The sequence below is a fragment of the Agrilus planipennis genome, unplaced genomic scaffold (genome assembly GCF_000699045.2).
Source record: "Agrilus planipennis isolate EAB-ADULT unplaced genomic scaffold, Apla_2.0 scaffold188, whole genome shotgun sequence".
Taxonomy (NCBI): domain Eukaryota; kingdom Metazoa; phylum Arthropoda; class Insecta; order Coleoptera; family Buprestidae; genus Agrilus; species Agrilus planipennis.
This window is the reverse complement of record NW_020442403.1, coordinates 193,511-205,213: the sequence shown is the minus strand read 5'-3', so window position 1 is coordinate 205,213 and position 11,703 is coordinate 193,511. Positions and strand designations below refer to the sequence as shown.

The following is an 11,703-nucleotide window of genomic DNA, read 5'->3' as shown; positions in this document are numbered from 1 at the left end:
TTTCACACACAAGCCTTGCTATATGAGCTCTCAAAGCATATAAAAATTATACGGCTTAAATGTGAAGTTGGGTGCAAAAGAATACAATTAAATCCTCTGTCGGGAAAAAACGAAATGACTTTCCGAACAACCCGATAGAAACATGGAATACTAATAACGATAAGTAGGAATTTTATTTGCAGGACAATGCTCAGAGGTCAGAGATTGATAGATATTTACCTACTGAAATTATATATTTATTACATTCGCGGAAATAAGGGAATTTATTATTATTAATGAATAAAAATAAAGAACGATTTTCCTAATACACAATTAATTTTTTTGGTATTATAAAAACTGCTGTATTTAAAAATTAATAATTCAAATAGAAAATAATTAATATTACTCAAATTAAACGAACAAAGATTTTTATTTTTAAGAGTGCCTATGTATGTAGATAGAGAGGTACCTGGTACGTACCCACATATGATACTGGTTTAAGTTTATGATTAATTAAAAACGATAATTAGATATATTAAGATATAAAAGGCCAAAAGTCACAATTGTTATACTCAATTTTTTAAATGGTAATGGGGAAAAAGTACAGAAGTTGAATGCGTTGATTCCTTCTAGAAAGTGATGGCATTCCAAAATGGAATATACCTCTATTATCTATGTACGTACCAACACCTCCGAATTAAACAAAAATATTAAAATAAAGGTGCTAGTTGCTCCTGGTTCTTTCGCAGAGCGAAGATTAAATTAAACCATTTAATAAAACGAGAAATTTTAATTTATCGAAAACCATACTTCAAATACATTAAACTTAACAAATACGTTATCTGAATTTCAGACATCATTAAAACATTACCAACATTATAAAAGCTGCTTCGTCATGAAACGGAGCCCATTTATCATGTTTACGATAACTCAGTATAAAGATGATCATTCTAAAACAGAAACGTTGCTTAGAATTCATCAGCAGATTCAGTAAATAAAACAAGGGGAGCATGCATGTCAAATCAAAAGCAGATTGGATGGGTGCTGAAGTTATTCCAATAAAAAATTACAGAGAATTAACGTGGCATTTGAAGTTGCATGAAATGAAATAAAATCAATTCTATTGAAATGTCAAAGATAATGGCTTCTATGCAATAAAAAGACCTGAAGAAGCTACAAGACATTTTCATTCACATTCATTAATTATACTTTACGATTTACAGGAGATAATTTAAAAAGTTAACAATTAAACAGTGAAAATCTAATTTGAATTTTTATACACTATAAATTAACTCAAGTGAATGGGGAAAAATTGCTGCTGTTATCACACCCTCGTCAGGAATCGAACTTCTCGCAGCTTAGTGGTCAGATCATTGGTGCGCAGAGACAAAGTCCTGGGTTTGATTTCCGACGAGGGTGTTACAACCGCAACAATTTTTCTTCGTTAACTTGAGCTAATTGATGGATAAAAATTCAAAATGGATTTTCACAATAATATGTAATATTCACCACTATTGAATAATAATAATAAATGTAAAACCCTGACCCTGAACTAATGGTTTTGATAAATTACCGATTAGCCATTATTGAAGCAAAACGTAGTAGTCCTGTTTACTCTTACCTAAATGGTTGAATGATACTGGAGGGGGTTCATTTACTATCTTCTTTGCTTACGTTTTTTCTTTGGTAGCATCCATTTGGGCAGCCTTTTCACAATTTCTTCTTTCAATTGTCTATAAACCATTATCAACAGTACTGGTATAGCCAGAAGTTCGTTATGGAACAAGTACAACCAACACGCCACAAAAAACATGGCTAAATCAGTCATATAATCTATAGTACTTCGGGCCTTCACTTCAGCCTGAACAAGCATTAGTTGTTGTTCTGGAGTTGGAACCCTCGGATAGGGTAGATAATGATCGTCAAAGCCAGACGTTTGGGTGGTTATTTCACGTAGTACTTTACGTTGCTGTTTATGTATTGGTTGAGGGTTGGTTAAGGAATTTCTCCTTTGTGGAGAAGGTGATGCTCTTCGGCCAGCTTGTGGACTTGGTGGTGCTCTCAAGTTGCTCCAGTTTTCTTCGTGAGCTGAGGATTTTGAAAGACTGCGTGTTCTTGAACGTGATTTTAAACTTTTGGGTTGGTCAGGGGTGCTGCTGTTACGTCTTTGGCGGATGCTTGAAAATGAACTGCTACTGCTTCCTCTTCTTTGAGATAATGATCTGTCTCCATCATCCGAACTTAAACTTACCGTTCTACTTCTGCTCCTTTCTTGATATTCTTCTACATTGCCGAATCCTTCAAACTGCTTTCTGTTGGGGACATGTAATCTTTCTACAGATTTTTCAATCTCTTCTAAGTTTTCTGTAGATTGTTCTTCAGCAGCTGCTTTGAGCTCATCTCTGTCCAGATATAAGTGGGGAGTAGTTTTTTTAACATTGCCGTAACTTCTCAGAATATCGCCATAATGATCTGCAACAGCTCTGATTTCTTCATTAGATTTTCGACGTTTTGTCGGTTCAGGAGATAAATTTCTTTCCAGTTTACTCTCCTCTATCGTAGGAAAGCTTTCTGCTTTAGAAGCAATAGATTTCCTTTCAACGTTTAGATGATCAGGAGGTCTTGGTGAGCTAGATCTTTGTTTGTGTTCCACCGAAAATATGTTTTGTGATATACCATGTAACTTTTGTTCTATATCTTTCCTTATGGGTTTATCAGGGGCGTACTTTTCATCGTCTCTCTTTTTTAGTATGGGTTTTGGCACAAACGATGGATCTGGTAGCGGACAAGGTTTCGTAAGAATTTCAAAAGGTTCTTTATCAGTATTTTTTACGCTGTTTTTAAGTAACATTCGACCAGGGTGGTAAATAGGCTCTTCGTCTACATCGATATTACGCGAAGGGACTTTTTCTTTAACGTATCTTTCTTCATCTGAAGGATTAGATTCCGACATACTGAGTTCTTCGTCAGAACCCTCTACGCTTTCTTCTTCCCATACATTTTCATCAATTACTGCGATTTCTTTCTTGGGCACATTTCCTCTCTCTGAACCAGCTTTATGACGGGCTTTCTCGATTTCTAATTCCTCTAACTCTTGAGACCCAGATCTTTGCCTCGTTTTAAATAGTTCACGCTTGTCTTCAAGGGAAAATTCAAATTTGTGAATTTTATTTTCTGAGATGTTGTCTAAAGCTGCACCTCGCAAGCTCTGTCGCTTTTGTGAAACCAGCATATGATGAGGTATTGAGCCCCCAGATAATCGTCTTCTAAACGACGGAATCCTTTCTATGAGCGACGAATCTGGATCCTTCGAGTTGATTTGTATTTTTGGAATGTCAAACTTAAGCTCTTCAACTGCAACTTTTGCTTCTTCTCTTCTTTTTCTTAGCTCATCTTCTTCGGCAGCAGCGGCTTCGAAAACTCTACGCATTTGTAATTCTCTTAATATATCAGTAGAACTGGCACTTCTTATTAATTCAAATTGTGGTGGTTCAGCGCCTAATTCTGGCGCAGATAAAGATAAAGGTGGAGGAACAGATACTTCGTCAAAGTCGAATCGTATGTCAGAAAGGTCTCGGTGACCTACCAATAAAAGTAAGACGTTTATTTGTAATTGTTAACGGAAGGAACTCCATTAGAAGGTTCCATGTAGTTTACACAGCATGCAGTGTTCACATCTTAAACTAATGGTAGCACAGTGGATAATAGGTACACCGTTCGGTTAGGAAAGTACGCACTCAAAAGAAGAATATGTTTTTTTTTAGTATTGCCGTCTGTAGGTTGCCAAACAATATGTTAAACAAATTTAAAAACGCAGATATGTTAAGCTTGCCAAATAGTTTACAGCCAAATTGTTAGAATGTAATAATACAAATGCGTTATTCTGAAAGTAATCGCTACACAATGTTAAAGTAATAATTATAGTGCTTTACCATAAACAGAATGTTAGCCACAAATTATCGGTTACCAAAAAAACACTCATTTGCTAAAATAGTAACGTACCGTTGGGTCCTTCCTCAGGCAATAAAACTAGCATAAACTCTGTGCTACCACTATTGGTATCATCTCGATCTTTCGAGCTACCCATAAAATCGAGTTTGTTTGGAGATCTTTGTCGTTCGTGTTTATTTTTGTAAGGCAGAAATTCTGGGCTTGGCGATTTAGAGAAACTTCTCATTCCTCTCGTTGTTAGTGAAGGTTCGATATCAGACTTCTTTGATTGTAGTTCACCTTTTTCAACAGGTAAATTAGTAGATTCTACATTTGAACTACTATTATTACCAGAAGTAGTCGTAAAACGCTCTTCTACAAATTTTCGTGTGGGAGAAGGCGACTTCAATTTCTGCTGAACAGGTAATTTCTCGTTGGATTTTTTTAGAGTCTGTGAACCTTGCATTGTCATCGAAGATTGAGTAGAATTGTTTTTGTGGAAGTCTGCAGAAGAAGACATTGGTCCCTGAGTCGGTATTGAAGATTGAACCGAATTATTTCTGTTGGAGTCTACAGAAGGTCTTTGAAATATAATCGGGGATTGAGTAGAATTGTTTCTGTTGAAGTCTACAGGGGGAGATGTTGGTCTTTGTTGTATTATTTGCTTGTTTTCCATTGGAGATGGTGACCTTAAGATACTGACGGCTGGTGACGTTGGTCTTGACAGATTTTGCTGAATTGCTTGGTTTCTTTTTGACTGATCGTCAATATTGGGCGAAAGAGGTCTTTGGGGATGCTGCTGAATATTCCCAGGTGGTGATGTAGGTCTCTTGAGAATATTTTCTGAATTTGGATGAAGGGGTGGTTTAGTGTGTAGTTGCGTTTTAAATATAGGAGAAGTAGGTCTTTGTTCATTATTAATTCCGACATTAGCGACTATTTCTTCAGGTCGTTTTGTTTTCATTCCGGGACTTCCATAAGCCAATTCCCTAGCCAAAGAAGCTCTATCAAACATCCCCTTATCAATTACACTCGTATTGGTTTGTCTTCTAGAGACTGCCGGAGATTGAAGGGGTGTCTGGGGTGCACTTTTCGACTTTGTTCTTTTTGGTCTCACAGGCGGTATGACGTCAGTTATTTCGGATATTGTAACATGCTTTTCGGTTCTGGACGATGATCGAGATCGAGGCTGAGGTTCCATTTTGGGTTCATACGATATCGCAATGTACTCATTCGGTAGCAGATCAGGTGGTTGACTCTTGGCTCGAGATCTCTGCCCCATGACTCCTCGTCTTGGATCTGGTATGAAAACCGGATCTGACTCTTCACTTGGTTCGCTTATACCGTAAGGGCTTTCTGCTTTCACTCTAAATTTATACTCGCTGCCTTCTATAAGATCTCCCAGAACGGTGGTAAGCTGTCTACAAGTTGCAGCTTTCAACCACACATCCCATCCGACTCTGTAATATTCAATTATGTAGTTGCCTATCTTACAGCCACCATCATCTTCGGGCGACTTCCATGATAATGTTACAGATCTACCCAAAGTCATCACGACTCTCGCTCTCCCCGGTGGAGATGGTTTGTCAGTTATTGTTACCAAAAACGAACTCACATCTTCTCCAAGTTTATTCACTGCCTTTACTTGGTACTCGCCTCTGTCAGATCTCACCACCTCGTTAATTTTCACAGTGGAGAATCGGTCGCCATTTTCGATTTCGTGTCGCTCATCGTTTCTAAGCGATTCGCCATTGTGACTCCAAAACACTAATGGTGTGGGTCTTCCCGCAACGGAAACTTTAAGACGTACAACTTCTCCTATTTCGAAAAGAAGTCCTTCCTCATACTGCCTTGGAAGACGGATGCTGGGTGGAGCTTCCAGTTTAAGAATAGCCCTTGTAGAAGCATGTCCAGTTCTATTTGTAGCTGTACATTTTATTTCTCCTTCATCTGACAAAGCAGCTTGATGAATCGTAAGAGTGCTTCTATCATTGTCGGTTAGAATTCTCGTTCTTCTACTGCTAAATATTTCAAAACCGTCTTTGAACCAGCTGATTTTCGGTGGCGGTTGTCCCATGTAATGAACTACAAATTCGATCTTTTCGTTTTCTAAACCTACGGTGTCTCGAAGTTCTTCGGTGAATCGGGGCGCGGTTACAGCGGATCGTTGAAGGGTAACGGTTAAGGGTTCGGAAATTTCGCTTGGCATCGACATACCGACGGCATTTTCGGCGCTTACACGGAATTGATAACGCCATCCCGGATCCAAGCCACTCAACGAGACTTCCGGAATGGATATCAGTAGAGGTGTGGATTTGATCCAATGTGTAGAACCACAACGACGATGTTCTACTAAATAACCATCGATTGGTGAACCACCGTCGCTTTTTGGTGGATTCCAACAAAGGGTAATCACATCTGGTAACGAGTAAGCGTCGGGAACAAACTGTGGTTTACCAGGAGGTAAAGGCCGATCTGTAGATAAGATGGTAAGATAAAGGTAAAATAGATAAATAAATAGATTCGTGATGTGAAATTATATGGGAAGTTAAAAAACAATACATAATTAGAATTAAAATGAGTTTAAATACGATTTTCCAGACAAACGTTTACATCTTATTTTACGCTCTTGAGCTTCAAAAAAATTCATAAATTGATACACTTTGAATCCTCTATGGAATACATTCTTCAAACTTCATTTAATCTTTAATGGTTTAGGCTGTTTATCAATTAGTTACACCCTAGACAAAAAGTTTCAGTCTCTCTCCAGTCTCTCAGAGTCTTTCAGCGTCTCTCAGTTATTGCCTAGGTGTTTTATGGATCTCTCACAGTCTCTATATGAGAGACTCGAACGATAAAATTGTTAATTTAGAGATTGTCTCTTACAGAGAGACTGAATGAGTAAAACTGAAAAATTGAGAGACTCGAGTCTCTCGTAGAAAGACTGGGGTCTCTGAAATATGTTGAACTTGAAATTTTAACCATGTATATCGAGACACCACTTATTAAGAGATTCGAGCCTCTCGTTCAGAGACTGGATACGAAATAAGGATCTCCCTATGAGCGACTCCAGTCTCTCGTTCAGAGACGCTAAACAGCTAAAGGTTTTTTGACAGTCTCTCAGCGATACCAGAGAGACTCGATCAGAGACGGAAACTCGATAAAAATGTTCAGTCTCAGAGTCTCGCTTTCAGAGACTCTGAGACTGAACATTTTTATCTCGGGCAGAATTGTAACTAATTTCCATCAACTTAAAAAAAAACTAGTTGTCTACTAACTTACTTACAATATGAAATAATTTTTAGCCATACTTTCATCAACATCTATCCTAAAATATCTTTTTCACACTATTCAATAGATTATACGTTACAAATTTATTGGCAAATACTTGAGCATGTAGAAACGATGTTTATAATAATTACTCGTTGAAATACACTTTATAACACACCACGTAAAGTTGACCAGTATATTTAATCTTACAAATTAAAATAACATCCGCTTGTCCGAAGCAAAGTTTCTCAAAACGATGAGAAAGGAGATATAATTAGAACAGTATTTACTTGTCGCACATGAGAAACGTAATTGACAATTTTAGACAGTTTGATGTTCTTCAAAAAAAAATTTATTTACTACCCAAAGAACTGATTTAAGGGCGAGGCATTTAATTGCTAAAAATGTTTATGAGCAATAAGTTAATGCAGTACTTCTTGTTTTAGACTTTTAACGTTAAGGAAATGACAACTAAAATAATGTTGGTTACATTCACCTACAAACTTATTATGGGCAAGGGAGCAACAGGATAAGGTATTCAATCACCTGCAATTGATCTATCTACAACAACTCCTCAGAAACAGAAAAGGACGAGGTGCATCTTATTCCTGGAATACATAGAAGTAAACAGCAGTTTGAAGGTACGCAAACAGAACTTTTGTAAGTTGTACCTAAAGGTGATAGGTAGAAAGGTAATGCTTTCAAAATGCAGAAACCCAAAAAATTCTGTCAGAGAGAATGTGTAAATATGAAGATTGGAAAAACTTTGGCGGTTGTTGTAGAACAAACAGAATAGCTCAAAACCCCAACGCCAAAACACGACACTGTAGTTGTCCTTTTTTCCAAGCACTTTTCGGTAACAAGGTCACCTTCTTCAGGGACTAAAGTGAACTAAACCTAAAAGGGAACTAATCCTAATTTCTACTAATAGTTGTTAAAGTTCAATGAACATGACAACAAGGTTGGTGTTCAGTGGACCTTAACAATTACAAAAGTAATTAAACTAGGTTAAATAGCGGAGATCCAGGGATAGGACCGTTCTCATTGCTAAGCAAAACTTGTTTATTTTTATAAATGTATAAACTCCCAAAACTATCCAGTAAACAATTATTCCTAACCTGCCTAACTAACTTAAGATTATTAATATTAATATTAAGTTCTTCAGTAAGAATATGTTGGGCAACACTAGATTTTTCCTCTCTACCAAACCGTGCATGAGCTAAATGCTCCTTAAATCTAGTTTTGATTGAGCGTCTAGTTTGTCCAATATAGTTTTTACTACAGTCATTACAGCTAATTTCATATAACCCCGACTTTTCTAAGAAAGGAATTTTATCCTTAGGGTTACCAAGGAGAGTTTGAATGGAGTTGCCATTTGAACTGTAAGCAATCCGTAAACCAAGTTTTTGAAAAATACCCTCGAGTCCTCGAGTGAATCTTGGCTCGTATGGCATAATAACAAACTTGGTCTTATTAATGTCTGGACAACTACAGTGTTGTGTTTTGGCGTTGGGGTTTTGAGCTATTTTGTTTGCTCTAGAATGTGTAAAGATGATATTATTAGATTTACGTACATATCCTCAATTATTACAAAAGGTATAGCTAGTTACAGCTTTATCTTTTCAATGTCTATAAGAATCAGTCCAGTTTTTCACAAATTTCTTTGTCTACTAATATCTAAAAGAATAAGCATGCAATTTAACATTTAATGATACTTCCCCATCTAAAATTTTAACAGGAATAGAGACGTATGTAGATACAGGTTTTTTTTTGATATGAATATTTTTAATTTACTTAGGTCTATTAATTAATGAAAACTTTACTTTATTACATAATATTGCCAACCATCAGGAATATCCAAACTATTTATATAAATAAGTAAAGATTTCATAAATTATATTTACAGTTTCTACTGGCAATGGTTAGTAGATAGTCCCTGGTACTTCTCAACTATTTGTGCCGTCAGCATTAACGTAAATATCATTCATCAAACTACATAATTTCGTCCAAAGTCGTTTACTTAGTTAACGGATATCGATGTTATTTCGAAGCAAACTTGTTTTAACGTACAAATAATACTAACTGTTAGCAAAAAACTGTAACTTTAAACTGTAAACGGTAACTTAATAAATAAATCTTTAACCTAATGATCATAATCATAAAAAACCTTCAGCACGAAGGTTGGTTGGATAGGAATCTTCAGTTCCTATCTTGAGCCAATCTTCACATTTTTCGCAAACTAGAGCAAATTTGGAAAATCTACCTATTCTTGAGGGGGTGCAGAAGTGCGCCAAGAAAGAATTTTCCGAAACTCTCCCCTGAGGGTGAGATGCAAACGCTTATCTGGAAAATCATATCTGTTCCTATAGTTTGAGACTATCATAATCACCATAGATCTTCAGCCGAAAGGCTAGTTGATCACTCATTCCTATATTGAACAAACTTTCGTATTTCTCAAAAATAGATTTCTAATCCAGACCTTCCTTTGTTTCTCTTAACTCCTATTTCTAGTTCTCATGTCTAAGGTGTCCTACCAACTTACTTGCAAGGATAGGAATCTCCTTAGTACCAATAAACCCATATAAACAGCCACCTTTTACAAAATTAATTATGATATTGAGGAATTCTTATTTTTGAAAGTATTTGACACTGAGTAGTGCGAGTAGATCTTCAAGAAAAGGGAGTACTCACATGTTTGATTTCCTACTTACATTATGTATTTCAAAAGTGAGATTATACTGTGCACTCAATTGCATTCATACAACCCAATGTTTTTAAAACATGGAATACCTTGTATTCCTTATAAAACCTTGTTTATTCTATCATCTGAGTTATTTGTTACGGTTATGATTAATACTAATAATTAACTAAATGACTAATAATAAAAGTTGATAGCAACAAATAAAATTAAATTAGTTCTATTACGGTAACGAACAAGACAATTATTTTTTTATGTAAATTGAAATTAAAACTATCCGGTATAGGAATACCATACTTCAGTAATACCAAAATCAGAAATTTAAAAAAGTGATAAATAACAGTTAATTCTGTAGAAAAATGTAATATAATATATCAGCAATACCTTATTATGACTATTCAGTTATTAGATTACTAGTACTATACAATAAGCAAGTGCATATTATCTATCTATACATATAATAATACATACAATATAAAAGGAAAAAACTTTCTATCAAAGGTGTACATTTCTGTTTTGACCAAAAGTTTGGTCAACAATATTTCTAGTACCTGAAAATGGTGGTGTACAGTTACAATAAAAATGAAACAAAAAATTAGCAGTTAATGTTTATATACACAAAATATTTAATAAAAATACAAAAATAGGTGATTTTTAACAAAACACGAAGTACTGAAATTGTTTTTTCTGCTATTCAGTTTTTCTATCAACGTTTTTACTGTTATTTCATATTAATTGCAAGTGCGATAAAGTTTATTCCTTTAGTGAAAATCGCGAAAAACGAAATCGAAGGCGGGTTAAAGAAAATTGTTATTGGTCGCACATTTTACAGTTAGTAACTATTGTTATCATACTCAAAGATGTTGAGAAAAAGGTAGTGATAACAGAAATAGAAAATATTGGAAATGGAAAATAGAAAATTACGAATTAGTACAAAATTTATTGTACATTTATAGTACCTCTTTCATGTATGGATTTAAGGTAACTAGATCATTGTACGCTGTATAAATCGATGTTGTAATATTTAAAAAAAAAACGACAGCAGTTCCGAAAATAATCACAAAACGCTCACACCCGCACACTGCCAAAGCCGCACAGCCCAATTTCCCACTGATTCGCTTCGAATTTTCTATCGATTTATAGAAACAATTTATTTTGGTTTTTACCTGCAGCCTTCCATCGGACTTGCTTCTTGTTCCTAGGTCGGTGATGGGGTTTTCCTGATATGTTCCCCATCACGGCACGACAATCGCGATGGCTCCATGAACACCACTGTCCCCGTTTTACTATTGTAATATTACAGATTTAGAACGGACCGTGCGATGCTACCAACTTAGACGTCGAAAATTGTGCTCGGCACGCGCTAATTTCAAGCAGACACTTGAATATTCAAATAAAACGCGTCGTAAATTACAGTTTTCTTTTTCCTTTTCTGCTCTGCATTCGTCGACAAGCTCTAAACGAATAAAATTATAAAAAGCATTGGTATGCCTAGAGACTAGAAAATAGTAGTAGCTTTATTTAAACTTGTAAGCTATTTAAATACATTTAATCAATGCATTCTACACACTATTATAAAAATAAGATAATTAATTGTAGATCAAAACGAACTAAACAACTTCTACCTTAATTAATTTTAGCCTTTCATTTTATTATATACTCCACCTTTTTCATTTCCTTTTCTTTTAATTTAAATGTATACACGTAAAAGTAAAAACTATTTAGTTAAACCTACAACTACCCTCTTCTAACCCATAAGGCTGGTTGGACACGCACCTCCACATTTTCTTGTCCTCAGTTTACTTTGCATTTCCTTTAACTAAAAA

At 35.5% G+C, this 11,703-nt stretch overlaps 1 protein-coding gene across 2 annotated transcripts; it reads right to left on the bottom strand.

Moving 5' to 3' along the window:
• Positions 1-754: 754 nt before the first annotated feature.
• On the bottom strand, positions 755-11,208 carry LOC108740276 (muscle M-line assembly protein unc-89). 2 transcript variants are annotated; one of them, XM_018474538.1, is made up of 4 exons: positions 11,044-11,208; positions 3,982-6,384; positions 1,654-3,561; positions 755-929 (listed from the first exon to the last, which is right to left on the bottom strand). In XM_018474538.1, exons 1-4 carry the CDS (start codon positions 11,111-11,113, stop codon positions 925-927), a joined length of 4,386 nt encoding a protein of 1,461 aa, XP_018330040.1. In that variant the 5' UTR covers positions 11,114-11,208; the 3' UTR covers positions 755-924. The 2 variants fall into 2 exon arrangements, with proteins under 2 accessions (XP_018330040.1, XP_018330039.1); XM_018474537.1 differs by having other exon boundaries at positions 1,601-3,561; positions 11,044-11,207.
• Positions 11,209-11,703: the final 495 nt, after the last annotated feature.

Coding starts and splice junctions, on each gene's coding strand:
- LOC108740276 (XM_018474537.1), bottom strand. CDS start 11,113: ATGGGGAACATATCAGGAAAACCCCATCACCGACCTAGGAACAAGAAG. Junction 6,385..11,043: donor AGTCCGATGGAAGGCTGCAG/GTAAAAACCAAA, acceptor TCTTATCTACAG/ATCGGCCTTTACCTCCTGGT. Junction 3,562..3,981: donor GCCTGAGGAAGGACCCAACG/GTACGTTACTAT, acceptor TTTTATTGGTAG/GTCACCGAGACCTTTCTGAC.